The 26,172-nt window shown below is 38.4% G+C and overlaps 3 protein-coding genes and 1 pseudogene across 3 annotated transcripts; all 4 read left to right on the plus strand.

Annotated features, from left to right (window-relative positions):
- The first annotated feature begins 9,602 nt into the window (after positions 1-9,602).
- Positions 9,603-11,232, plus strand: LOC117534430 (olfactory receptor 1-like). The gene has a single exon (XM_034198624.1). The coding sequence runs from the start codon at positions 9,832-9,834 to the stop codon at positions 10,813-10,815; it is 984 nt and encodes a 327-aa protein (XP_034054515.1). The 5' UTR covers positions 9,603-9,831; the 3' UTR covers positions 10,816-11,232.
- Positions 11,233-12,484: 1,252 nt separating this feature from the next.
- On the plus strand, positions 12,485-14,052 carry LOC117534440 (annotated as a pseudogene).
- Positions 14,053-15,965: 1,913 nt separating this feature from the next.
- LOC117534438 (olfactory receptor 1-like) lies at positions 15,966-17,221 on the plus strand. The gene has a single exon (XM_034198635.1). It carries the CDS (start codon positions 15,973-15,975, stop codon positions 16,954-16,956), a length of 984 nt encoding a protein of 327 aa, XP_034054526.1. The 5' UTR covers positions 15,966-15,972; the 3' UTR covers positions 16,957-17,221.
- A 2,233-nt stretch (positions 17,222-19,454) lies between these two features.
- On the plus strand, positions 19,455-20,703 carry LOC117534442 (olfactory receptor 1-like). Its single transcript, XM_034198639.1, has one exon. The coding sequence runs from the start codon at positions 19,455-19,457 to the stop codon at positions 20,436-20,438; it is 984 nt and encodes a 327-aa protein (XP_034054530.1). The 3' UTR covers positions 20,439-20,703.
- Positions 20,704-26,172: the final 5,469 nt, after the last annotated feature.

Raw genomic sequence — 26,172 nt, forward strand, 5'->3', positions numbered from 1 at the left:
AATGATATTATAACACCGTGTAAATATCTTTCAAAAGCATCAACGCGCAACAATTTGCAACGATATTCAAGGATTTGGTCCGAAATATTGTGATATATGATTTAATTTTAACCAGCCGTAATTTCCAGGATAAACAGTTGAGTTATACTTTTATTTATTTTCTCTTTAGGTTTGGCCTAAGATTTTAAAGCATCATTACAAATATGCTACTTTAAATGTGTTGTCATAGAATATAAAAAATGAATCCTGAGCATTTTTCTATTGAGTGCATGGCATTGTATCTTGAAATGCTTCGCTAGTTATTTAGGTCTCTGTTCACACTTACTTCCATCCATCCATCCATCTTCTCCCGCTTATCCGTGGTTGGGTCGCGGGGGTAGCAGTTCCAGCAGAGAGCCCCAAACTTTCTTTTCCCTGGCGACATCAACCAGCTCTGACTGGGGGATCCCAAGGCGCTCCCAGGCCAGCGAAGAGATATAATCCCTCCACCTGGTCCTAGGTCTACCCCTTGGTCTCTTCCCAGCTGGACGTGCCTGGAATACCTCCCTAGGGAGGCGCCCAGGTGGCATCCTAACTAGGTGCCCGAACCACCTCAACTGGCTCCTTTCGACACGAAGGAGGAGCGGCTCAACTCCGAGTCCCTCCCTGATGACCGAACTTCTCACCTTATCCCTAAGGGAGACACCAGCCACCCTGCGGAGAAAACCCATCTCGGCCGCTTGTATCCGCGATCTCGTTCTTTCGGTCATGACCCATCCTTCATGACCATAGGTGAGGGTAGGAACGAAAATGGCCCGCAAGACAGAGAGCTTTGCCTTCTGGCTCAGCTCCCTTTTTGTCACAACGGTGCGGTAAAGTGACTGCAGTACCGCTCCCGCTGCTCCGATTCTCCGGCCCATCTCACGCTCCATTGTTCCCTCACTCGAGAACAAGACCCCGAGATACTTGAACTCCTTCACTTGGGGTAAGGACTCATTCCCTACTTGGAGTGGACAGTCCATCGGTTTCCTGCTGAGAACCATGGCCTCAGATTTGGAGGTGCTGATCTTCATCCCAGCCGCTTCACACTCGGTTGCGAACCGATCCAGTGAGTGCTGAAGGTCGCAGACCGATGAAGCCATTAGAACCACATCATCTGCAAAAAGCAGTGGTGCAATCCTTAGTCCACCGAACTGCAGACCCCCTCCCCCATGATTACGCCTCGAAATCCGATCCATGTATATTACAAACAGGATTGGTGACAAAGCGCAGCCCTGGCGGAGGCCAACCCTCACCGGAAATGGGTCCGACTTACTGCCGAGGACCCGGACACAGCTCTCACACTTACTTACTTAATGAAATTTCATTGTGTGAAGTGAATGTCAACTAGGCAGGGCAACACGGGAAGATTACATTTTTTACCCTCATATGTGATTTAAAGTCTGTATAGTAAACGTTATTGGTTAGTTGAACATTTTTGTAAATAGCTTTATTGAAGATCAAAACCACTTGTGACTCATGACAGGGCACTACATGTCATTAGTGGAAGTAAGAGAACCCAGCAGTGTGAAGTTTTAAATACAACTCAACTAACATAAACTTAAAAGAAAAAAGGTATATCAGGGGTGTTTAATCCATGCAACCTACTGTAACCTAGAAATGTTTTTACTTGAGTATCACTGGAAATGTTTCTGACACAGTAAGTCAATACGTGTATTTCCCGAAATAAATTGTCTCAGATGGCAATGGATGCCATCAAAAACATGGATTTTTGGTATTTGCGAATAGTTGAAGATGAGAGGATTTTTTCGTCAATCAATATTTTTCACTTTAATCCTAACAAGCCAGGATTTTATTTTGTAGTTAAAGTAATCCAGGAAGTTAAAACTTTCTTGCTTCATAAGGCAATTTTCATCTTGCTGTATTCCAATTTACCTAACATGACCCGCTCTCTCACTTGATTGCCACAAATGATGTTTACCTAACTGTTCTGGATGTGTCATCATCCTGCAGGAGCAGTGTCAACAAACATCTCATTAATAGCCTCATTAGACAAAGCTGTTTCACGTTCAACAAGGGAGTGCAGAACTGTAGAGGTTTCAAGTTTTTACTCACGAGGACTGCAACAGTGATACATTCACAGTTCAAGTGAAAAACAGCAACACAAACTTGTATTCCTTCTGACTTCATGGAGTATTTACAGTATTTATTATGTTTTTTTACTTCATGTAGTATTTAGATTATTTATTATGTTAAAAGCAGCATGATCAGATGCGTACTATAAAACACACTTTTTTACATCAATAGTATGTTTCAGCAGGATGAATTATATGATGTTGTCTAGTCTACAGCATCTTCAACTTAGCTTTGATAAACATTTCACAGCTCAAATATGGCAATACATTTTTGAAACTCAAAGATGAAAGATTCTTTAAAAGGTTTCTCCATGTAGTTTTATATAAGATCAGGTATTCCTCAATCTGTTATGTTGATGTTGTACAGAATAAAGACTGTATCAGCATGTTGCTAGAGTTACATCAATCACTAAACTACTTTTATATACTTGAATTGCTTTTCAACGTTAATCAGCCGAATTTCTACCATAAATAATGACCTGAAATATTCCCCCTCATAGTGTTATCTGTGTACACAGGCCTATAGATACAGTACTCTGCTGTAGTACTCAAACTTCGTTTCAGTAAATATCATGGTAAACAGCCACCTCCTCCTGCCATTAGCCTCGTGCACCACAGCGTGATGTCCATTTGAAGTGATTGACAGCTACAGTATATCTGGAAAAGTTGACCAATCAGAGCAGACTCAGGAGATCAGCCGGTTCAGAAAAGAGCTATATTTAGGCATGTAGTATGAGTAAAGGGGTTCTTGAACATTAGAGCATGTTAACATATTCGTTAACATGTAACATCGTTAATGTAGAAATATGTCTTTCAGGTCGACTGATGTGAACCAATCTAGCCTGATAACTTGCAGTCTGCGCCAGCTGTGCGGCTGAAGCGGCGATCGTAATTTTTCTGGGCCAGTTTGTCCTTGTTTCATGCTTGGGTAGAGCAATAGGGCCACTTTGCTAGGGATTTTGAACTGGGAGGGCACTGAGCGAATTTCTGTCGGGGGTAGGGGAAGGCGGCGACTGGAACTTTGCCGGGAAGGCAAAGCAGGATAGCCTACGCCACCTTCTAGCCGCACGCTGCTTCTGCATTAGAGGCCAGAGTGGTACAGAAAAAGGGGAGCAGGGACAATTGGCATGTCCAAAATGTTTCTTTCTCCCTTTCCGGTTTGTCAGGTTGAGCTTTCTGGCTCTTGACTGCACCCCCCTCATCCCAGGGGCATTGCAGTAGGCCTTCTAACAAGACTTTCCTTCTGTAAGTCTGTGGTTATTAACAGCTATTTCTGTGACCACGGCCAGATATATCAACTGGCTTGCAATTACCTTATGCCCACCTCTGTCATTAGTGTGTTATTAACAGTTTTTATTCTTTGGCCACTCACATTTATTCTGTTTAGTTATTTATGCATTGGCTATGCATTGTCTAAAGTTGCCAGAAAAGAGTGAAGGCCTTTAAAACCTGCACAGCTCATCTTTCGTTGGTGGTAATCTATTTTGTCTCAATATTAGTCACATTTACCATGGACTCATAAAATAATTATGATTCGTCATCAGGCTCGTGACCCCGGCAAGCTGGGGGTGTGTCAGTGACACCCACGGCCAGCTCGCCGCCTGCAGATTTTGCGGCAGCTCTTTCCCTCATAAACGCTAACGAAAAAGCTCTATAAGTGCAGGCAAACATTTTTTGCTTTAACTTATTTTCTAAAAATAATATCATTCACAAGAAGAAAGAGGCTAGCAGCACCGAAGCTACAAGTGAAGCTGCTACTAGTATTACATCATCAGAAGAGCCGCCTAAAGACGTGGATAATGCTAGCACTAACGTTAACGTTAGCTGCGCTTGCAAAGTTCCCCTGGCTAGCTCAAGCTCACCTTTCCCAGAGGTATGGACGGAGGAGATGTGGCGGAGGAAACAAGAGGCATACCTGTGGATAGACAGATAGAAAAGCAGCGCTGTCTGCTTATTTGCAATGTAGGCTAGGCCTAATCAGAATAATTTCAAGTCCAGATTCAATGTTGTTTGCATAAGTAGGCTATATTTTTCGTTTCGTTTATTTAATAAGTTAATTTCAGGACAACTTTGGGAATTTTGTTTGTTATGAGTTTTAAATAGATTAAAGTGGAGATAGAGAGAGAGAGAGAGAGAGAAGCAGCGCTGTCTGCTTAGTTGCAATACTGTAGCTTATGCAACTTAGGCCTATCAATTGTTTATGTAACTTGTGTGTCCATGGTTTTGAGTCTGTGTGTGTGTTGAGCGCAGCGCCGTCTGCTTTTTGCAGTACAGTAACTAAAGTAGGACTAAGCATACCGGTAGTTTCTGTGGACCTGTCTGCCCGTTTTGCGAGTGCACTGCGCGCGTGCGCACTTGTGTGGCATTGTTTGGGATGACCTAATTAAAATAGCGTCCCCCCAGTAAAAAAATCCCCACTACACCACTGCCAGGATCCTAAACCTGTCTCTGACCTCTGTCTTTCCTCCAATGCTGAACCCAATCATTTATGTTTTGCAGACACAATAAATCAAAGAATCTATGAATAAAATATAAAAAGTCAGAAATAAGTAAAGAGTTACAGTGAAAAGAGTTATAATAATATGATTTTATATTTCAATATTTCGGATACAAGCGGCCGAGATGGGTTTTCTCCGCAGGGTGGCTGGTGTCTCCCTTAGGGATAAGGTGAGAAGTTCGGTCATCAGGGAGGGACTCGGAGTTGAGCCGCTCCTCCTTCGCGTCGAAAGGAGCCAGTTGAGGTGGTTCGGGCACCTAGTTAGGATGCCACCTGGGCGCCTCCCTAGGGAGGTGTTCCAGGCACGTCCAGCTGGGAAGAGACCAAGGGGTAGACCTAGGACCAGGTGGAGGGATTATATCTCTTCGCTGGCCTGGGAGCGCCTTGGGATCCCCCAGTCAGAGCTGGTTGATGTCGCCAGGGAAAATAAAGTTTGGGGCTCTCTGCTGGAACTGCTACCCCCGCGACCCGACCACGGATAAGCGGGAGAAGTTGGATGGATGGATGGATTTCAATATTTCGGACGTTGTGTTAATGCCATTAGGTTAATTCAAGTTTTTTTTTAACATCCTGGACATATTCGAAAATAGAATTCAAATAAAATTATTTCCAACAAAAATATAATGTTATAAATCACTCTTCACAAAAATATTTAATTGATCTCCTCACAATTGCTTTGGGACCAGATGTTGGCCCCTTTGTCTTTCTCACGATAATTATTAAATTATGATCAGTACATCAGTGAACATAAATGGCTAAAATGAGTAAATATATGATCAATATAAGTTGCCCTTTTTGACCCATCTTTCGTTATGCATATCCTAGTACAGGGGTGGCCAACCAATCAGAGGTAAAGAGCCAATAATTGTCCTGTGTTACTGCAAAGAGCCACATCATACAGTACACACAGGCACACATGCTGGGTGTATGTCCCCCGACCTCTCTCTCCTTCTCTCTTTTGCTCTCAGCCTTTCTGTGTGCTCCCTCACTCTCTTCCTCTATGTGCCCCTCTCTATCTCTCACACATACAAAATGAAAATCTAAAAATGAACAATAATTGACACACACACACTCACATACAGAAACACATACCTCTGCTCAGCCAGATTTCCTATAAATGTCAGTCCATGATATTGACAGAAATTGACTTAAACCTCTCCTACCAGTATTAAGACCAGAGGCCAGTTATAGTCAACCATTAATATTGTGTCTCACACACAAACTCTCAGTTAAAAACATTTGAAAAAAGTAGTTATCTTACTATGCATGTTGCTTCTTGAAATGTGTAGAGGATGTGGAAGGGGCTCAAATGCATGAAAGGGCACATTTGCAATCTTTGCGACTTTTTTCTCCCTGTCTGTATCTCACACACAGATTCATGACAGTTATTTAAAAATAAATAAAGTGTATTTTTGTTAATTCTCCTCACATGACATCTCAACTTTTACCTAACCCTCTGACTGACAGAAGCTCTGTTGACAGAGATTCACTTTCTCTCTTGTTTATTTCTTTACCGCGAATCACCAAATTCGGGAGCCCTTCTGTGCCAGTAGCCAGCTTTCCGGGAGCAGGCCTTCTCACATACATACAACTGCAAATTGTTACCGTTTTGATTTGACAACATTATATTGAGTTATTATGGTTTTATCTGAGTTATATTTCTGCCAATCGGAAGCAGATCTCTCCCTTCACTGTCACATCGCGAGTGCAGTAAAGCCCGCCTCCAGTACTGCAGGATCTGCATTTTGATTGGCTAAAGCACTTCTTTGTTGAAAACTCTGTGTAACGATTGGGCTGGAACTTGTGTGTTGTTAACCCTTTGTGAACTGGGATACATATGCGCAAAAAAAACAAAACACAATTAAAATTCGATATGAACTGAGGAGCCGCATGCGGCTCGAGAGCCGCGGGTTGGCCACTCCTGTCCTAGTAGGTTTAGTCACCATTTGTACCGTTTCTCACCCATTTCATCAACACTTCTCTAACTTCTGGTCACTTTCCAAACAGTCTCAAGGAGGCAAGAGTAAACCCTCTCCTAAAGAAACCCACTCTCAACCCGTCTGATGTTATAAACTACAGGCCTGTCTCTCTCCTCCCGTTCCTGTCTAAATCACTTGAACGCGCTGTCTTTAAACAACTCTCCTGTTATCTCAATCAGAACAACCTTCTGGATCCGCACCAGTCTGGTTTCAAGGCAGGTCACTCCACAGAAACTGCTCTCATTGCTGTCACGGAGGAACTGCACACTGCCAAAACTGCATCCCTCTCCTCTGTCATCATCCTATTGGACCTGTCTGCCGCATTCGACACGGTGAATCATCAGATCCTCCTTCGCACTCTCCAAAAACTTGGAGTTTCAGGCTCTGCACTTTCCCTCCTCACCTCATACCTCAAAGACCGTACCTACAGGGTGACTTGGAGAGGGTCTGAGTCCGACCCTTGTCAATTAACTACGGGGGTCCCTCAGGGCTCTGTTCTTGGTCCCCTCCTCTTCTCCGTGTACACAAACTCGCTCGGATCAGTCATTAGCCCGCATGGTTTTTCTTACCACTGCTACGCTGATGACACCCAATTAATTCTGTCCTTTCCCCGCTCAGAGACCCAGGTCGTTGCACGCATCTCTGCTTGTCTAGCTGACATCTCTCAGTGGATGTCTGCTCACCACCTCAAGCTCAACCTTGACAAGACTGAGCTGCTCTTCCTCCCGGGAAAAGATTGTCCCACTCTTGACCTGACAATCAACATCGGCACCTCAGTTGTTTCCCCGACTCAGACTGCAAGGAATCTGGGTGTGACCCTAGATAACAACCTGTCCTTCACTGCAAACATCGCTGCTACAACCCGTTGCTGCAGATACACGCTTTACAACATCAGGAAGATACGTCCCCAGCTGACTCAGAAAGCGACTCAGGTTCTGGTCCAGGCTCTCGTCATCTCACGCCTAGACTACTGCAACTCCCTCCTGGCTGGTCTACCTGCATGTGCCATCCGACCTCTGCAGCTCATCCAGAATGCAGCGGCTCGTCTGGTCTTCAACCTTCCTAAATTCTCCCACACCACTCCGCTCCTCCGCTCCCTTCACTGGCTTCCGGTAACTGCTAGAATCCACTTCAAGACACTGGTACTTGCTTACCATGCTGCGAATGGATCTGGCCCTTCCTACATCCAGGACATGGTTAAACCGTACACCCCAGCGCGTGCACTACGCTCTGCATCAGCCAAACGACTCGTTGCGCCCTCGCTGGGAGGGGGACCCAAGTTCCCATCGGCGAAAACACGTGGGTTTGCTGTCCTGGCTCCAAGATGGTGGAATGAGCTCCCCATTGACATCAGGACGGCAGATAGCTTGCACATCTTCCGGCGCAAACTGAAAACTCATCTCTTTCGACTCCACTTCGAGCGTTAGAACTACTAACGAAGCACTTTTATACTAATAAAGGACTGGCTTACCTAAAGCCAGTGGAGTAGCACTTGAAATGTTTGGCTCTATGAAACCTGATGTACTTATATGATTCTGTTTTCTTCAAGGTTGTGTCTTCCTGGTCGAATGTACTTATTGAAAGTCGCTTTGGATAAAAGCGTCAGCTAAATGCAATGTAATGTAATGTAATGTAATGTAATATATATATTATATATATATATATACACACACATACACATACACATACTGTATATTTGTCTGCAGCTTGTCTTTAAGGGCACAGTGCAGCATATTCCAGTTAATGTTTGAATATCCGATAAAATAAATCTCTGTCAAGATCACAAACTTTATCTAAAATGTCAAATACGTTGTCTCAATAAATTAGGTTTGCATTTGGAGGTCTGTAACAACATCCTACCAACACAGGTTTCAAGTTTGGTAAATTAATTTGCAACCAAAGTACTTCAATATCAGCAGACATCAAATCATATCTCACTTTAGCTGGTATTTGCTTTTGAATGTATACTGCCACCCCACCTCCATATGCATTCCTGTCCTTTCTAAATATACTATATCCATGAATATCCACTGCAGCGTCATTAAAGGTGTCATCTAAGTGAGTTTCAGATATAGCTAACAACTGAATACCACATGATAATATTTAAAGCCAATTTAAACCCTTTACTTGGTAACTTATTTGACATTAAGATGGCAAATGAAATGTTATCTGATTTTAACTTCCTTTCAAATTGAGAACTAAAACATACATGTAACACAATTTCAACCACACACACCATCACATACATAACCCAACATTTAACTGCACATATATTGCTATACATGTGCATACTCACTACCTCAATTAGACGAGTCTCCCGGTAGCTCCCAAACATTTTTAAATAACAGTCATTATATGAAATAGATTCATGGTAATATGAAAAGTGGTTTGTGTAGATTAAAAAAATAAACTATATAAAGAAACTATAGTGCTTTCAATTTTTGTTGGGAATGTGGTGTGTCGGTAGAATGAGTTCTAGATTGGGGACCAAATAAATACATGGCAGAGACTAACTGCCCAAAAATTCACGTGTTACTTAACCATGTTAATTTTTTTTAACAAGTAATGCCCTTGGTAAGAATGAATGGGCTTTGGTTAAATGTCAAAGTAAGTAAATGGGAAAGTCAAGAGAGAAGGACCATGGCTTTGTTTGCTGCTTGTTAGCCTGCTTGTATCATGTTGGCAGAACTAATTATTAAGCTTCAGGAAATGCTATGATAGCTCTGCTGAACTTTTTAATTGACTTTTTTTGTGCTTTATTTGGACGAATGTCAAAGGCTAATAGTACATAAACAATATAATAAAATATGTTTAAAAGTTTTGACTTTTTTAGTTTATAAAAAAAATGTGCTTGTAAATGAACTGTTAATGTCTGGCTCTTGATGTGATTTTCTTTACCAGTGTGCCCCTTAGTAAAATAGAATTTGACACTCATGCTTGACTAGATAGCTGCATTGGATATTCCTGTCAGTACTTCCTAAGTGCAAGAAGTTCATTGGACTAAAGATGTATTTTTCTCTGGTGCTTGCGTACAAGAGACTCAAGGGAACAGACCTTCCATTTGACATAAACAATGTTAGGGATTGCAAACTAGCTAACGCTCATCAGAGCTTCATCGTCGGAAAGAGAGCGAGAGGGAAGAGCTCACCTCTGTCCAACAGAACACAGTGCTGACGCACAGTTCTGTTCTCTGCATTAAAGACTGTGCTTCCCACAGCGTAGGTTTGAGAGGTTTTTCATAATGGACTTCTTCAACTCAGCTCTTGGAAAAAACATCACTTTTGTGCGTCCTGAATTTTTCATAATAAGTGGATTTATTGGCATACCCAATATCAATTATTACTATGTATTCCTCTTTTTTGTTTACATTGTTTCAGTGTTGGGAAACACTGCTGTGATGGCCATAATATACTTGGACCATAGGCTGAGAACTCCAAAATATATTGTAGTTTTTAATTTAGCATTTGTGGACCTGTGTGGTAGCTCTGCTTTGGTGCCAAAGGTTCTTGATATCTTTCTGTTTAACCATCAGTACATCCCCTACGCTGACTGCTTGGCATTTCTTTTTTTCTGCTACACGAGTCTTTCAATGCAGGTTCTTAATCTAGTTGCACTCTCGTATGACAGACTGATAGCTATCATCTACCCACTGCACTACCAAGTGAAGGTGACCCACAGGTTCATGCTGTCTTTGATTGCCTGTTTCTGGGTCTTTGTTATTACTGTTGTACTTATTGCAGTGGGCCTTCTAACGAGACTTTCCTTTTGTAAGTCTGTGGTTATTAACAGCTATTTCTGTGACCACGGCCAGATATATCGACTGGCTTGCAATGACAAGAAACCTAACGATGTCATTACTCTGTTTTTAATAGTTGTAATTCTTTGGCTTCCACTCACATTTATTCTGTTTAGTTATTCGTGTATCGGCTATGCATTGTCTAAAGTTGCCACAGTTCATGAAAGAGTGAAGGCCTTTAAAACCTGCACAGCTCATCTTTCGCTAGTGATTATTTATTTCATTCCAATATTAGTCACATTTACTATGACTTCAAAAATATCTCCGAATGCCAGGATCCTAAACCTGTCTCTGACCTCTGTCTTTCCTCCAATGCTGAACCCAATCATTTATGTTTTGCAGACGCAAGAAATCAAAGAATCTATGAAAAAAATATTGAAATTTAGAAAGAAATCCCAAATTACAGTGAAGAGAGAAATCATGCAATGATTATTTGTGTATTTAATTTGGACATTGTTTTAATGCCATCAGGTTAACTTTTGTTTTGTTAACATCTGCACACATTTGAACATTTAATTCAACACAAGTTATTCCATCAAAAATAAATTATAATAATTGAGCTTTAAATAAATAAACTAACTAATAGATAGCACAAAACAGTAAACATTAGAAATACAGTGTGTCAGGTTTAACACACCTACAATGAGAGTGTTCTGCTATTTGTTTTATCTGTGCTTGTGTATTAGGAGGATATTCTGGGAACACATTATTGTGATCAAAGTGTGTGTCTCTGTGCATGTTGTCTTGAAGGACTCTACTGTATATTAGAAAACTAATTGTGTCTTCAATTTAGTCTTTTACAGCATAATAAAAAGCATACAAATAAACCAATTTAGAATTCATTAAAATCAGTGACTATAAAATATGTTATTTCACAATCAAATGATGTATCCTTGTTCTGCTTCTTCATGTTTGTAGATGGATACCTCATATTTAAAAAGTAACAAGACATATTTTGTCTCTTGGTTCTCTTTTCTGAATCGATCTGTGTTTTCTAACTCTACGCTAATGACATGAAACCCTTCAGGTTTTTCAGGTACATACATACTGACTTTACCTGAAGCACTTTATTGTTAAGCAGCTGCAAAAAATGTAGAATCTGGAACGGGATTTCTTGAATTTAAACATTTTTTAAGATGAACAACCCAAATGTGCCCAAATATTTATCCTGAGTAAAGTTATCATCAAGGATGGATGTAGTTTAGACCGATATGACGAGTGGTTTGTGTGGATAAAAAAAAGAAAAGGAAACTTATGAATATATAAAGAAACTATAATGCTTTCAATTTCAGTTGTGAATGTGGCGTGTCCGTAGAATGAGTTCTAGATTGGGGACCAAATGAATACATGGAAGAGAATAACTCCCCAAAAATTCACCTATTACTTATCCATGTTAAGTTTTTTTTAACTTGGTAGGAATCAATGGGCTTTGGTTAAATGCTAAAGTCAGAGTAGGTAAAAGGGAAAGTCAAGAGAGAAGGACCATGGCCTTGTTTGCTGCTTGTTAGCCTGCTTGTATCATGTTGTCAGAACTAATTATTAAGCTTCAGGAAATGCTATGATGGCTATGCACAACTTTTTAATTGATTTTTTAGTGCTTTATTTGGACCAGGGCAAATGTCAAAGGCTGATGTGTCATTAACAATATTATTAAATATGTTGACATTTTTAAATAAAAATAAAATAAAAACGGCTTTTAAATGAACTGTTTATGTCTGGCTCTTGATGTGATTTTATTTTCTCAGTGTGTCCCTTAGTACATTGAGTTTAACACTCCTGCTCCGTAGGCTTCGACTACTGTAGATAGCTGCATTGGATATTCCTGTCAGTACTTCCTAAGTGCAAGAAGTTCATTGGACTAAAGATGTATTTTTCTCTGGTGCTTGCGTACAAGAGACTCAAGGGAACAGACCTTCCATTTGACATAAACAATGTTAGGGATTGCAAACTAGCTAACGCTCATCAGAGCTTCATCGTCGGAAAGAGAGCAGAGGGAAGAGCTCACCTCTGTCCAACCGAACACAGTGCTGACGCACAGTTCTGTTCTCTGCATTAAAGACTGTGCTTCCCACAGCGTAGGTTTGAGAGGTTTTTCATAATGGACTTCTTCAACTCAGCTCTTGGAAAAAACATCACTTTGTGCGTCCTGAATTTTTCATAATAAGTGGATTTATTGGCATACCCAATATCAATTATTACTATGTATTCCTCTTTTTTGTTTACATTGTTTCAGTGTTGGGAAACACTGCTGTGATGGCCATAATATACTTGGACCATAGGCTGAGAACTCCAAAATATATTGTAGTTTTTAATTTAGCATTTGTGGACCTGTGCGGTAGCTCTGCTTTGGTGCCAAAGGTTCTTGATATCTTTCTGTTTAACCATCAGTACATCCCCTACGCTGACTGCTTGGCATTTCTTTTTTTCTGCTACACGAGTCTTTCAATGCAGGTTCTTAATCTAGTTGCACTCTCGTATGACAGACTGATAGCTATCATCTACCCACTGCACTACCAAGTGAAGGTGACCCACAGGTTCATGCTGTCTTTGATTGCCTGTTTCTGGGTCTTTGTTATTACTGTTGTACTTATTGCAGTGGGCCTTCTAACGAGACTTTCCTTTTGTAAGTCTGTGGTTATTAACAGCTATTTCTGTGACCACGGCCAGATATATCGACTGGCTTGCAATGACTATAAACCTACTGATGACTTTAGTTGGTTTTTAATAGTTGTAATTCTTTGGCTTCCACTCACATTTATTCTGTTTAGTTATTCGTGTATCGGCTATGCATTGTCTAAAGTTGCCACAGTTCATGAAAGAGTGAAGGCCTTTAAAACCTGCACAGCTCATCTTTCGCTAGTGATTATTTATTTCATTCCAATATTAGTCACATTTACTATGACTTCAAAAATATCTCCGAATGCCAGGATCCTAAACCTGTCTCTGACCTCTGTCTTTCCTCCAATGCTGAACCCAATCATTTATGTTTTGCAGACGCAAGAAATCAAAGAATCTATGAAAAAAATATTGAAATTTAGAAAGAAATCCCAAATTACAGTGAAGAGAGAAATCATGCAATGATTATTTGTGTATTTAATTTGGACATTGTTTTAATGCCATCAGGTTAACTTTTGTTTTGTTAACATCTGCACACATTTGAACATTTAATTCAACACAAGTTATTCCATCAAAAATAAATTATAATAATTGAGCTTTAAATAAATAAACTAACTAATAGATAGCACAAAACAGTAAACATTAGAAATACAGTGTGTCAGGTTTAACACACCTACAATGAGAGTGTTCTGCTATTTGTTTTATCTGTGCTTGTGTATTAGGAGGATATTCTGGGAACACATTATTGTGATCAAAGTGTGTGTCTCTGTGCATGTTGTCTTGAAGGACTCTACTGTATATTAGAAAACTAATTGTGTCTTCAATTTAGTCTTTTACAGCATAATAAAAAGCATACAAATAAACCAATTTAGAATTCATAAAAATCAGTGACTATAAAATATGTTATTTCACAATCAAATGATGTATCCTTGTTCTGCTTCTTCATGTTTGTAGATGGATACCTCATATTTAAAAAGTAACAAGACATATTTTGTCTCTTGGTTCTCTTTTCTGAATCGATCTGTGTTTTCTAACTCTACGCTAATGACATGAAACCCTTCAGGTTTTTCAGGTACATACTGACTGACTTTACCTGAAGCACTTTATTGTTAAGCAGCTGCAAAAAAATTAGAATCTGGAACGGGATTTCTTGAATTTAAACATTTTGTAAGATGAACAACCCAAATGTGCCCAAATATTTATCCTGAGTAAAGTTATCATCAAGGATGGATGTAGTTTAGACCGATATGACGAGTGGTTTGTGTGGATAAAAAAAAGGAAACTTGTGAATATATAAAGAAACTATAATAAAGACCTACTACTGATATCAGAGTGGGTCATAAATAATAAGTTGGTACTTAATGCGGGAAAAACAAAATCTTTATTAATAGGATCAAATCATCAGTTAAAAGGTGAACCAAAATTGCAACTACATTTAAACCATATTCAAATGGAATAGGTCAAGGAGACAACATTGCTAGGTATAACCCTGGATCATAAATGATCTTGGTCTAAACAAATTGATAATGTTGTATGTATAATGGGAAGGGGTGTGTCACTTGTAAACATAATTGTAAAATATTTGCCAATGGATGTCAGTAGACAAGTTTTGGATGCTTTGGTTCTGTCGCAGCTTGATTATTGTTTGGTTGTATGGTCTAGTGCTGCAGAAAAAGATTTAAACAAACTACAAGTAACACAAAATAAGGCAGCACGATGTGCGCTGCAGTGCTCATACAGAACCAGAGTCACTGAAATGCTGGAGACACTGAAATGGTTAACTGTCAGACAGAGGTCAACTTATATTTTGTTACATTTTGGCAGAAATATTACAGTGACTCACTCACCACATATATTATCACAAAGGTTTATAGCGCAATATGCTCAACATAACTATCAAACACGACATACAATAGAAGGAAGGTTTGTATAACCCAAATCTAAATCAAATAAGGGACAGAAAACAGTACAGAGCCATGGTCAGCTGGAACTCTTTACCGGTCCACATCATTCAGGAACATTCTCAAGTACATTGCAAAAGGTTGCTAAAAAATGATTTAAGTATTATAAAGTACATTTGAACAGTGTCTGTGGCTATGTATGCATATATTATTATGTACACTTATTTGTATTTATTTTTGTTTGGCCATAGGATGGCGATAATTGGATGACCATTTTAGTTTTCACTTCATACAGTATTGTAAATTGCATGAAATTATGAGCAGTTTTGTTTTGTTTTAATTTTGTTGTATGTATGTTTATGTATGTTTTGTGTGTGTGAGGACCCCAGAAAGAATAGCCAATGCTCATGCTAGTGCTAATGGTGATCCTAATAAAGACATACAAAAAGAGAGAAGGACCATGGCCTTGTTTGCTGCTTGTTAGCCTGCTTGTATCATGTTGTCAGAACTAATTATTAAGCTTCAGGAAATGCTATGATGGCTATGCACAACTTTTTAATTGATTTTTTAGTGCTTTATTTGGACCAGGGCAAATGTCAAAGGCTGATGTGTCATTAACAATATTATCAAATATGTTGACATTTTTAAATAAAAATAAAATAAAAACGGCTTTTAAATGAACTGTTTATGTCTGGCTCTTGATGTGATTTTATTTTCTCAGTGTGTCCCTTAGTACATTGAGTTTAACACTCCTGCTCCGTAGGCTTCGACTAGATAGCTGCATTGGATATTCCTGTCAGTACTTCCTAAGTGCAAGAAGTTCATTGGACTAAAGATGTATTTTTCTCTGGTGCTTGCGTACAAGAGACTCAAGGGAACAGACCTTCCATTTGACATAAACAATGTTAGGGATTGCAAACTAGCTAACGCTCATCAGAGCTTCATCGTCGGAAAGAGAGCAGAGGGAAGAGCTCACCTCTGTCCAACCGAACACAGTGCTGACGCACAGTTCTGTTCTCTGCATTAAAGACTGTGCTTCCCACAGCGTAGGTTTGAGAGGTTTTTCATAATGGACTTCTTCAACTCAGCTCTTGGAAAAAACATCACTTTTGTGCGTCCTGAATTTTTCATAATAAGTGGATTTATTGGCATACCCAATATCAATTATTACTATGTATTCCTCTTTTTTGTTTACATTGTTTCAGTGTTGGGAAACACTGCTGTGATGGCCATAATATACTTGGACCATAGGCTGAGAACTCCAAAATATATTGTAGTTTTTAATTTAGCATTTGTGGACCTGTGCGGTAGCTCTGCTTTGGTGCCAAAGGTTCTTGATATCTTTCTGTTTAACCATCAGTACATCCCCTACGCTGACTGCTTGGCATTTCTTTTTTTCTGCTACACGAGTCTTTCAATGCAGGTTCTTAATCTAGTTGCACTCTCGTATGACAGACTGATAGCTATCATCTACCCACTGCACTACCAAGTGAAGGTGACCCACAGGTTCATGCTGTCTTTGATTGCCTGTTTCTGGGTCTTTGTTATTACTGTTATTCTTATTGCAGTGGGCCTTCTAACGAGACTTTCCTTTTGTAAGTCTGTGGTTATTAACAGCTATTTCTGTGACCACGGCCAGATATATCGACTGGCTTGCAATGACAAGAAACCTAACGATGTCATTACTCTGTTTTTAATAGTTGTAATTCTTTGGCTTCCACTCACATTTATTCTGTTTAGTTATTCGTGTATTGGCTATGCATTGTCTAAAGTTGCCACAGTTCATGAAAGAGTGAAGGCCTTTAAAACCTGCACAGCTCATCTTTCGTTGGTGGTAATCTATTTCGTCCCCATATTAGTCACATTTACTATGACTTCAAAAATATCTCCGAACGCCAGGATCCTAAACCTGTCTCTGACCTCTGTCTTTCCTCCAATGCTGAACCCAATCATTTATGTTTTGCAGACGCAAGAAATCAAAGAATCTATGAAAAAAATATTGAAATTTAGAAAGAAATCCCAAATTACAGTGAAGAGAGAAATCATGCAATGATTATTTGTGTATTTAATTTGGACATTGTTTTAATGCCATCAGGTTAACTTTTGTTTTGTTAACATCTGCACACATTTGAACATTTAATTCAACACAAGTTATTCCATCAAAAATAAATTATAATAATTGAGCTTTAAATAAATAAACTAACTAATAGATAGCACAAAACAGTAAACATTAGAAATACAGTGTGTCAGGTTTAACACACCTACAATGAGAGTGTTCTGCTATTTGTTTTATCTGTGCTTGTGTATTAGGAGGATATTCTGGGAACACATTATTGTGATCAAAGTGTGTGTCTCTGTGCATGTTGTCTTGAAGGACTCTACTGTATATTAGAAAACTAATTGTCTTCAATTGAGTCTTTTACAGCATAATAAAAAGCATACAAATAAACCAATTTAGAATTCATTAAAATCAGTGACTATAAAATATGTTATTTCACAATCAAATGATGTATCCTTGTTCTGCTTCTTCATGTTTGTAGATGGATACCTCATATTTAAAAAGTAACAAGACATATTTTGTCTCTTGGTTCTCTTTTCTGAATCGATCTGTGTTTTCTAACTCTACGCTAATGACATGAAACCCTTCAGGTTTTTCAGGTACATACTGACTGACTTTAACTGAATAACTTCATTGTTAAGCAGCTGCAACACATGTAGAATCTGGAACGGGATTTCTTGAATTTAAACATTTTGTAAGATGAACAACCCAAATGTGCCCAAATATTTATCCTGAGTAAAGTTATCATCAAGGATGGATGTAGTTTAGACCGATATGACGAGTGGTTTGTGTGGATAAAAAAAAGGAAACTTGTGAATATATAAAGAAACTATAATAAAGACCTACTACTGATATCAGAGTGGGTCATAAATAATAAGTTGGTACTTAATGCGGGAAAAACTAAATCTTTATTAATAGGATCAAATCATCAGTTAAAAGGTGAACCAAAATTGCAACTACATTTAAACCATATTCAAATTGAACAGGTCAAGGAGACAACATTGCTAGGTATAACCCTGGATCATAAATGATCTTGGTCTAAACAAATTGATAATGTTGTATGTAAAATGGGACGGGGTGTGTCACTTGTAAACATAATTGTAAAATATTTGCCAATGGATGTCAGTAGACAAGTTTTGGATGCTTTGGTTCTGTCGCAGCTTGATTATTGTTTGGTTGTATGGTCTAGTGCTGCAGAAAAAGATTTAAACAAACTACAAGTAACACAAAATAAGGCAGCACGATGTGCACTGCAGTGCTCATACCGAACCAGAGTCACTGAAATGCTGGAGACACTGAAATGGTTAACTGTCAGACAGAGGTCAACTTATATTTTGTTACATTTTGTCAGAAATATTACAGTGACTCACTCACCACATATATTATCACAAAGGTTTATAGCGCAATATGCTCAACATAACTATCAAACACGACATACAATAGAAGGAAGGTTTGTATAACCCAAATCTAAATCAAATAAGGGACAGAAAACAGTACAGAGCCATGGTCAGCTGGAACTCTTTACCGGTCCACATCATTCAGGAACATTCTCAAGTACATTGCAAAAGGTTGCTAAAAAATGATTTAAGTATTATAAAGTACATTTGAACAGTGTCTGTGGCTATGTATGCATATATTATTATGTACACTTATTTGTATTTATTTTTGTTTGGCCTTAGGATGGCGATAATTGGATGACCATTTTAGTTTTCACTTCATACAGTATTGTAAATTGCATGAAATTATGAGCAGTTTTGTTTTAATTTTGTTGTATGTATGTTTATGTATGTTTTGTGTGTGTGAGGACCCCAGAAAGAATAGCCAATGCTCATGCTAGTGCTAATGGTGATCCTAATAAAGACATACAAAAAGAGAGAAGGACCATGGCCTTGTTTGCTGCTTGTTAGCCTGCTTGTATCATGTTGTCAGAACTAATTATTAAGCTTCAGGAAATGCTATGATGGCTATGCACAACTTTTTAATTGATTTTTAGTGCTTTATTTGGACCAGGGCAAATGTCAAAGGCTGATGTGTCATTAACAATATTATCAAATATGTTGACATTTTTAAATAAAAATAAAATAAAAACGGCTTTTAAATGAACTGTTTATGTCTGGCTCTTGATGTGATTTTATTTTCTCAGTGTGTCGCTTAGTACATTGAGTTTAACACTCCTGCTCCGTAGGCTTCGACTAGATAGCTGCATTGGATATTCCTGTCAGTACTTCCTAAGTGCAAGAAGTTCATTGGACTAAAGATGTATTTTTTTCTGGTGCTTGCGTACAAGAGACTCAAGGGAACAGACCTTCCATTTGACATAAACAATGTTAGGGATTGCAAACTAGCTAACGCTCATCAGAGCTTCATCGTCGGAAAGAGAGCGAGAGGGAAGAGCTCACCTCTGTCCAACAGAACACAGTGCTGACGCACAGTTCTGTTCTCTGCATTAAAGACTGTGCTTCCCACAGCGTAGGTTTGAGAGGTTTTTCATAATGGACTTCTTCAACTCAGCTCTTGGAAAAAACATCACTTTTGTGCGTCCTGAATATTTCATAATAAGTGGATTTATTGGCATACCCAATATCAATTATTACTATGTATTCCTCTTTTTTGTTTACATTGTTTCAGTGTTGGGAAACACTGCTGTGATGGCCATAATATACTTGGACCATAGGCTGAGAACTCCAAAATATATTGTAGTTTTTAATTTAGCATTTGTGGACCTGTGCGGTAGCTCTGCTTTGGTGCCAAAGGTTCTTGATATCTTTCTGTTTAACCATCAGTACATCCCCTACGCTGACTGCTTGGCATTTCTTTTTTTCTGCTACACGAGTCTTTCAATGCAGGTTCTTAATCTAGTTGCACTCTCGTATGACAGACTGATAGCTATCATCTACCCACTGCACTACCAAGTGAAGGTGACCCACAGGTTCATGCTGTCTTTGATTGCCTGTTTCTGGGTCTTTGTTATTACTGTTATTCTTATTGCAGTGGGCCTTCTAACGAGACTTTCCTTTTGTAAGTCTGTGGTTATTAACAGCTATTTCTGTGACCACGGCCAGATGTATCGACTGGCCTGCAATGACTATAAACCTACTGATGACTTTAGTTGGTTTTTAATAGTTGTAATTCTTTGGCTTCCACTCACATTTATTCTGTTTAGTTATTCGTGTATCGGCTATGCATTGTCTAAAGTTGCCACAGTTCATGAAAGAGTGAAAGCCTTTAAAACCTGCACAGCTCATCTTTCGTTGGTGATTATTTATTTCATTCCAATATTAGTCACATTTACCATGGATTCAAAAATATCTCCGAATGCCAGGATCCTAAACCTGTCTCTGACCTCTGTCTTTCCTCCAATGCTGAACCCAATCATTTATGTTTTGCAGACGCAAGAAATCAAAGAATCTATGAAAAAAATATTGAAATTTAGAAAGAAATCCCAAATTACAGTGAAGAGAGAAATCATGCAATGATTATTTGTGTATTTAATTTGGACATTGTTTTAATGCCATCAGGTTAACTTTTGTTTTGTTAACATCTGCACACATTTGAACATTTAATTCAACACAAGTTATTCCATCAAAAATAAATTATAATAATTGAGCTTTAAATAAATAAACTAACTAATAGATAGCACAAAACAGTAAACATTAGAAATACAGTGTGTCAGGTTTAACACACCTACAATGAGAGTGTTCTGCTATTTGTTTTATCTGTGCTTGTGTATTAGGAGGATATTCTGGGAACACATTATTGTGATCAAAGTGTGTGTCTCTGTGCATGTTGTCTTGAAGGACTCTACTGTATATTAGAAAACTAATTGTCTTCAATTTAGTCTTTTACAGCATAACAAAAAGCATACAAATAAACCAATTTAGAATTCATAAAAATCAGTGATTATAAAATATGTTATTTCACAATCAAATGATGTATCCTTGTTCTGCTTCTTCATGTTTGTAGATGGATACCTCATATTTAAAAAGTAACAAGACATATTTTGTCTCTTGGTCCGCTTCTCTTTTCTGAATCGATCTGTGTTTTCTAACTCTACGCTAATGACATGAAACCCTTCAGGTTTTTCAGGTACATACTGACTGACTTTAACTGAATAACTTTATTGTGAAGCGGCTGCAACAAATCTACATGCTTTAAATTTCAGTCAGGAATGTGGTGTGTCAATTAATGCCCTTGGTAGAAATAAATGGACTTTGGTTAAATGCTAAAGTAGGTAAATAGGAAAGTAAAGAGAGAAGGACCATGGCCTTGTTTTCTGCTTGTTAGCCTGCTTGTATCATGTTGTCAGAACTAATTATTAAGCTTCAGGAAATGCTATGATGGCTATGCACAACTTTTTAATTGATTTTTTAGTGCTTTATTTGGACCAAAATGAATGTCATTGGCTGATGTGACATTTAATTAAACACAAGTTATTCCATCGAAAATACATTATAATAATTGAGCTTTCAATTAATAAACTAATAGATAGCACAAAAAAATATAGTGTGTCAGGTATAACACACCTACAATGAAAGTGTTCTGCTATTTGTTTTATCTGTGCTTGTGTATTAGGAAGATATTCTGGGAACACATTATTGTGATCAAAGTGTGTGTCTCTGTGCATGTTGTCTTGAAGGACTCTACTGTATATTAGAAAACTAATGTTGTCTTCAATTTGGTCTTTTACAGCATAATAAAAAGCATACAAATAAACTGATTTAGAATTCATAAAAATCAGTGACTATAAATGATTTAATTCCAATATTAGTCACATTTACTATGAATTCAAAAATATCTCCGAATGCCATGATTCTAAACTTGTCTCTGACCTCTGTCTTTCCTCCAATGCTGAACCCAATCATTTATGTTTTGCAGATGCAAGAAATCAAAGAATCAGTGAAAAAAATATTAAAAATCAGAAAGAAATCTAAAATTACTGTAAGGATGTAATCATCAAATTACAAATTGTCTAAATATTTTGGGTCTTGTGTAAATAACATTATGGGTCTTGTTTATATAAAGTTGTGATACTGAAAATATTTTCTTATTAAACAATTTAACGATTGAGCTATCTCTTCAGCTTTTCATTGCAGCATGCCTTGATGCATTACATTATGGTTGTCCGGGCGTTTTTTGTGTTTATATTTGTTGTTGTGTTGTATGCATACAAGTGTATTTTGATGTTATAAAAGATGTGGCAGAATTATATGGATAACAAGATTGTTGTGGGACATATCTAAAGTGGTCGGTGTAAATTGCTATATCACTGTTAGATTATACCATTGTATGAATTACTGAAGGAAAGTATAGTGGCATTTAATATCAAAGAAGGTTAAACCTGTCAGAAGACCTTGGGTGTTATTATTTGAGATAAGCTTGTTTTAGTTTTTGGTTTTGACTGGATAATGAAAAGATAGCCAAGAGGAATCATACATGCTCCTCAGTCTGACTTCAAGGAACAGGTCATTTATTACCACGATGAGGTTATATCATCATACAGTAATTGTTCTGTAACTTCAATGTATAAATGGTTTCAAATAACTGTACCTTACTTAATCGGATTTGATTATTTTATTTGTACCATATGAGACTACTTTAAAGGATTACAAACAGTACAACTAAAATTCTTGTTTCAAAATTCAAATAAATGGAACCTTTAAAGGCCCTGACACACCAAGCAGTCACCAGAGGACTCGCCGACGCCGACGTCGGCTGTTGTGTCGCGGTGTTCTCCTGCGTCTTGGTACGGTGGCCGGCAGGTGCAAACGCGGAACAACGGCCAAAAACAAATACATTAGCAGGAAACAGCTGCAAATCCTGAAATGAAAAACAAACAAATCCTGAAAACAAATACAACCAAAAAACGCTGCATTTACAGAAATGATGCAAACTAAAAACACACAAACCCCGAAAACAAACGCAACAAAAAAACGCTGCAAATACCAAAACGACATGCAAAGTCCAAAGCACATACAAATCCCAAAACACATACAAAAAAAAAACATTCCGGAAGTGTTCCAGGCCTCTAGGGGGCGCGCTACGTGGAACAGATTGATGTCTGACCAGACATAGAGAGAACGAACAAGAGTGCTGCAAATTGAAGCCGGAGCCCGAAGTTGATCGAAGTGGAAAAAGTCGATATATAAAAAGGTAAGTTTTGTTTTGATACAAAGAGCGTCATATTTACCCAGCTAGCGTTAGCTTGTTTGGTGAAAGAGCTTGCAAGTCAAGAGACAGCACTGTCTGTGCACCTAAATGTAACTCTTGACATTATATAGATTAGATATATTATAGGTGCAGAGAGGAGTTGGTTTATTGTGCTTCAATGTAAATCCTAATGTGAGAGTTAAAGGACGGTCAACAATATAATGTACCTTGGTCAGTTTGGATTTATCGTGGCATTTATTCTTAATTAAAGTGAATTTATTTTTATTTCAGTCAGTCATTTGTTTGTATGCAGGTGTGGGACATTCCAAATATTCCAAAAGTGAGCATTCCACGAATGGACAACAGTTTGCAGGGTAAAATAAAACATTGTCAACATATTATTTTGTGCCACAAGAAGCAGAATGTTTTAACAGTACAGTAGTTTGAATATATTTGTTGTTTACCTTTATCAGACCTCTCAGTCACCCACAACCAGCGTCTGATCGGGTAAGACTAATTAAACATGTAGGTTTGAATTTGTGAACATGAAATCAATAAATACCTTTGTGTGCACTTATTTCCTGGGTAAAAATAGGATGCAGCACCAACCCCATTCCAGGAAGAGGTCCAGTCTTCCCCGGGTCAGAACCACTTCTATAGGTAAACCATGTTGACAGTTGCATCGTGACACAGTTGTTTGCTGTGTATCTTTATTTTACATTTGTTTGTTTGTATAGCCTCCAATCACAGTGGGTAACATTGCCAGGAAGCAGAACAATTATACTTTTATACATTTCCAAATGACACCCACAACATCTTAGTGAAGACGATACAAAAACCACCCACAAATATTTTTCAAAGATCAGATATTTTTTGTTGCATCCATTTCAAATGTTTACAAGGATTGTGCAGGAGTATGACAAAGTGCTGTTGTCAGTTTAGAATCCAATGTATTGAAAAAAACAGGAAGAGGATCGACATCCTTTTGTAAATATGACTGTCATGCATATATTATGTATTTGAAAGTAATTATTCAACTGTCTTCTCACTGCAGCAAACACAACTGTGTATGCACTTATCATTATTGATAGCCAGTCTGAGCCAGAAGACAAAATGGAGCAAAGGTATTAATTGTTACTATTACCACTTAATTTTTCTATTCTATTCTGTAAATCTTATTACTAGCTTCATCATTTAATATTACAATACATCACTTTGTCTTTCCCAGCACAGAATACCTGACTGCGGCACACATTGTTGCAGAACTCTCTGCAAAAATAACAAATACATCTTGCAGCAGGTTCAATATTAATAGAGCCAGTGTGTGCGATGGAGCAATCCGCGGCTTCAAAGGTGCCTCATTCGATCCCTCTCATGAGATGTCAGTTAAGTTCACTGATGACGAGGGACAAACTGAGGATGGAGGGGACACTGGTGGTCCCAAGCGTGAGTTCCTGACCCTCCTTATGGAACGCCTGAGAATGAAGAAAACATCACGTCAGCAACTGTTTGTGCCCCATGGCGGTGTGACTTTCCCAGCCGCTCACTGTCTCAAAATCTGATTCTAAATGTATAATGTTCTCTATAAAGATAGAACTAATACACAATTATGAATGTATAATATAAGCTGTTTTGTGTATTTAATCATGCATTGGTCTAAAATTTAATGATGGCTTCTACATATTTCACATAAACAGACAATGAAAAAATGTGTCCTTCATGCTGATAACTAGTGTATGCATCTGCCAATTAGTATTCTAAACAGAGTAGTGTGTTGAATCCTTATTTCTTGCATTTGAAACAGATACAATAAAAAAAGTGAACTTACTGTTGTGTTCAACTTCTGCCAAAAACTGTACATGTTTGCCACAGGAGCCACAGAACACTTGAACTGTCCCCAGATGCTGGCCACAGAAAGGACACAACATGGCGGCCTGAAAAGACATACATTGATGTAGTAAATCCTTTTCATCAAGTTAATCAAAAACACATAGTCTAAGTAGTGGTTAGCTAAATAAATAGAAAGATACATCATGTTTACAGTTGAATCTGTGTTTTGTCTCTCTCTCTCTCTCTCCTTGAATGTCTCTATATTTGTTCTTGAGCATGTCTAATGCACACTACTCTCCTGTCATTACTTTGTCCCTCTTCACATGTTGTCACATCTCTCTCTCTCTCAATTCAATAGCTTTATTAGCATGACCATAGTTACAGGTAATTGCTAAAGCTCTGTATAGTTGCAACATCTATACACAAATATATACATATAAACAAACTGCTAAGAATTCAAATGTCCTTTTTCCGCGGCACTCACTATGGCCTGTGTTATTTGCCTGCACTTGATTTGTCATCTCTTTTAACAATGTTCTTCCCTCACTTTATCTTCTCTTCACGTGAAGCTCTTCTCAGCTGGTGTAGTAGTTAGGCACGCTAACGCTAGCTATATAAATATGACGCTTTATGTATAAAAACAAAACTTACCTTCTTATATCTTTCTCCACTTAAATGAACTTTCTGTCCTCTCGATTTCCATCACTCTTGTTCGTTCTCTCTATGTCTGGTCAGACATCAATCTGTTCCACGTAGCGCGCCCCCTAGAGGCCTGGAGCACTTCCGGAATGTTTTTGTATGTGTTTTGGGATTTGTACGTGCTTTGGACTTTGCATATCATTTTGGTATTTGCAGCGTTTTTTTGTTGCGTTTGTTTTCGGGGTTTGTGTGTTGTATTTAGTTTGCAACATTTCTGTAAATGCAGCGTTTTTCTGTTGTATTTGTTTTCAGGATTTGTTTGTTTTTCATTTCATTATTTGCAGGTGTTTCCTGCTTATGTATGCGTTTTGGGCCGTTGTTCCGCGTTTGCACCTGCCGGCCACCGTATCTTGGCCATGTGTCGCACGGGAACACACCGCAAAGACTTCAGTGCGTGAGTGGCAATAACTCTCCTTACCAGCAGGCGGCGGTAGTGTGTATTCGTCATTAAAAATAGGCAACAACCGGAAGACAGAGAAGAAGAACAGACTGCGTGATATAAACAACAAATAGCGTGTGCAAACTGCAGCCTGG

Source organism: Gymnodraco acuticeps, unplaced genomic scaffold, assembly GCF_902827175.1.
Source record: "Gymnodraco acuticeps unplaced genomic scaffold, fGymAcu1.1, whole genome shotgun sequence".
In the NCBI taxonomy this organism is placed as follows: domain Eukaryota; kingdom Metazoa; phylum Chordata; class Actinopteri; order Perciformes; family Bathydraconidae; genus Gymnodraco; species Gymnodraco acuticeps.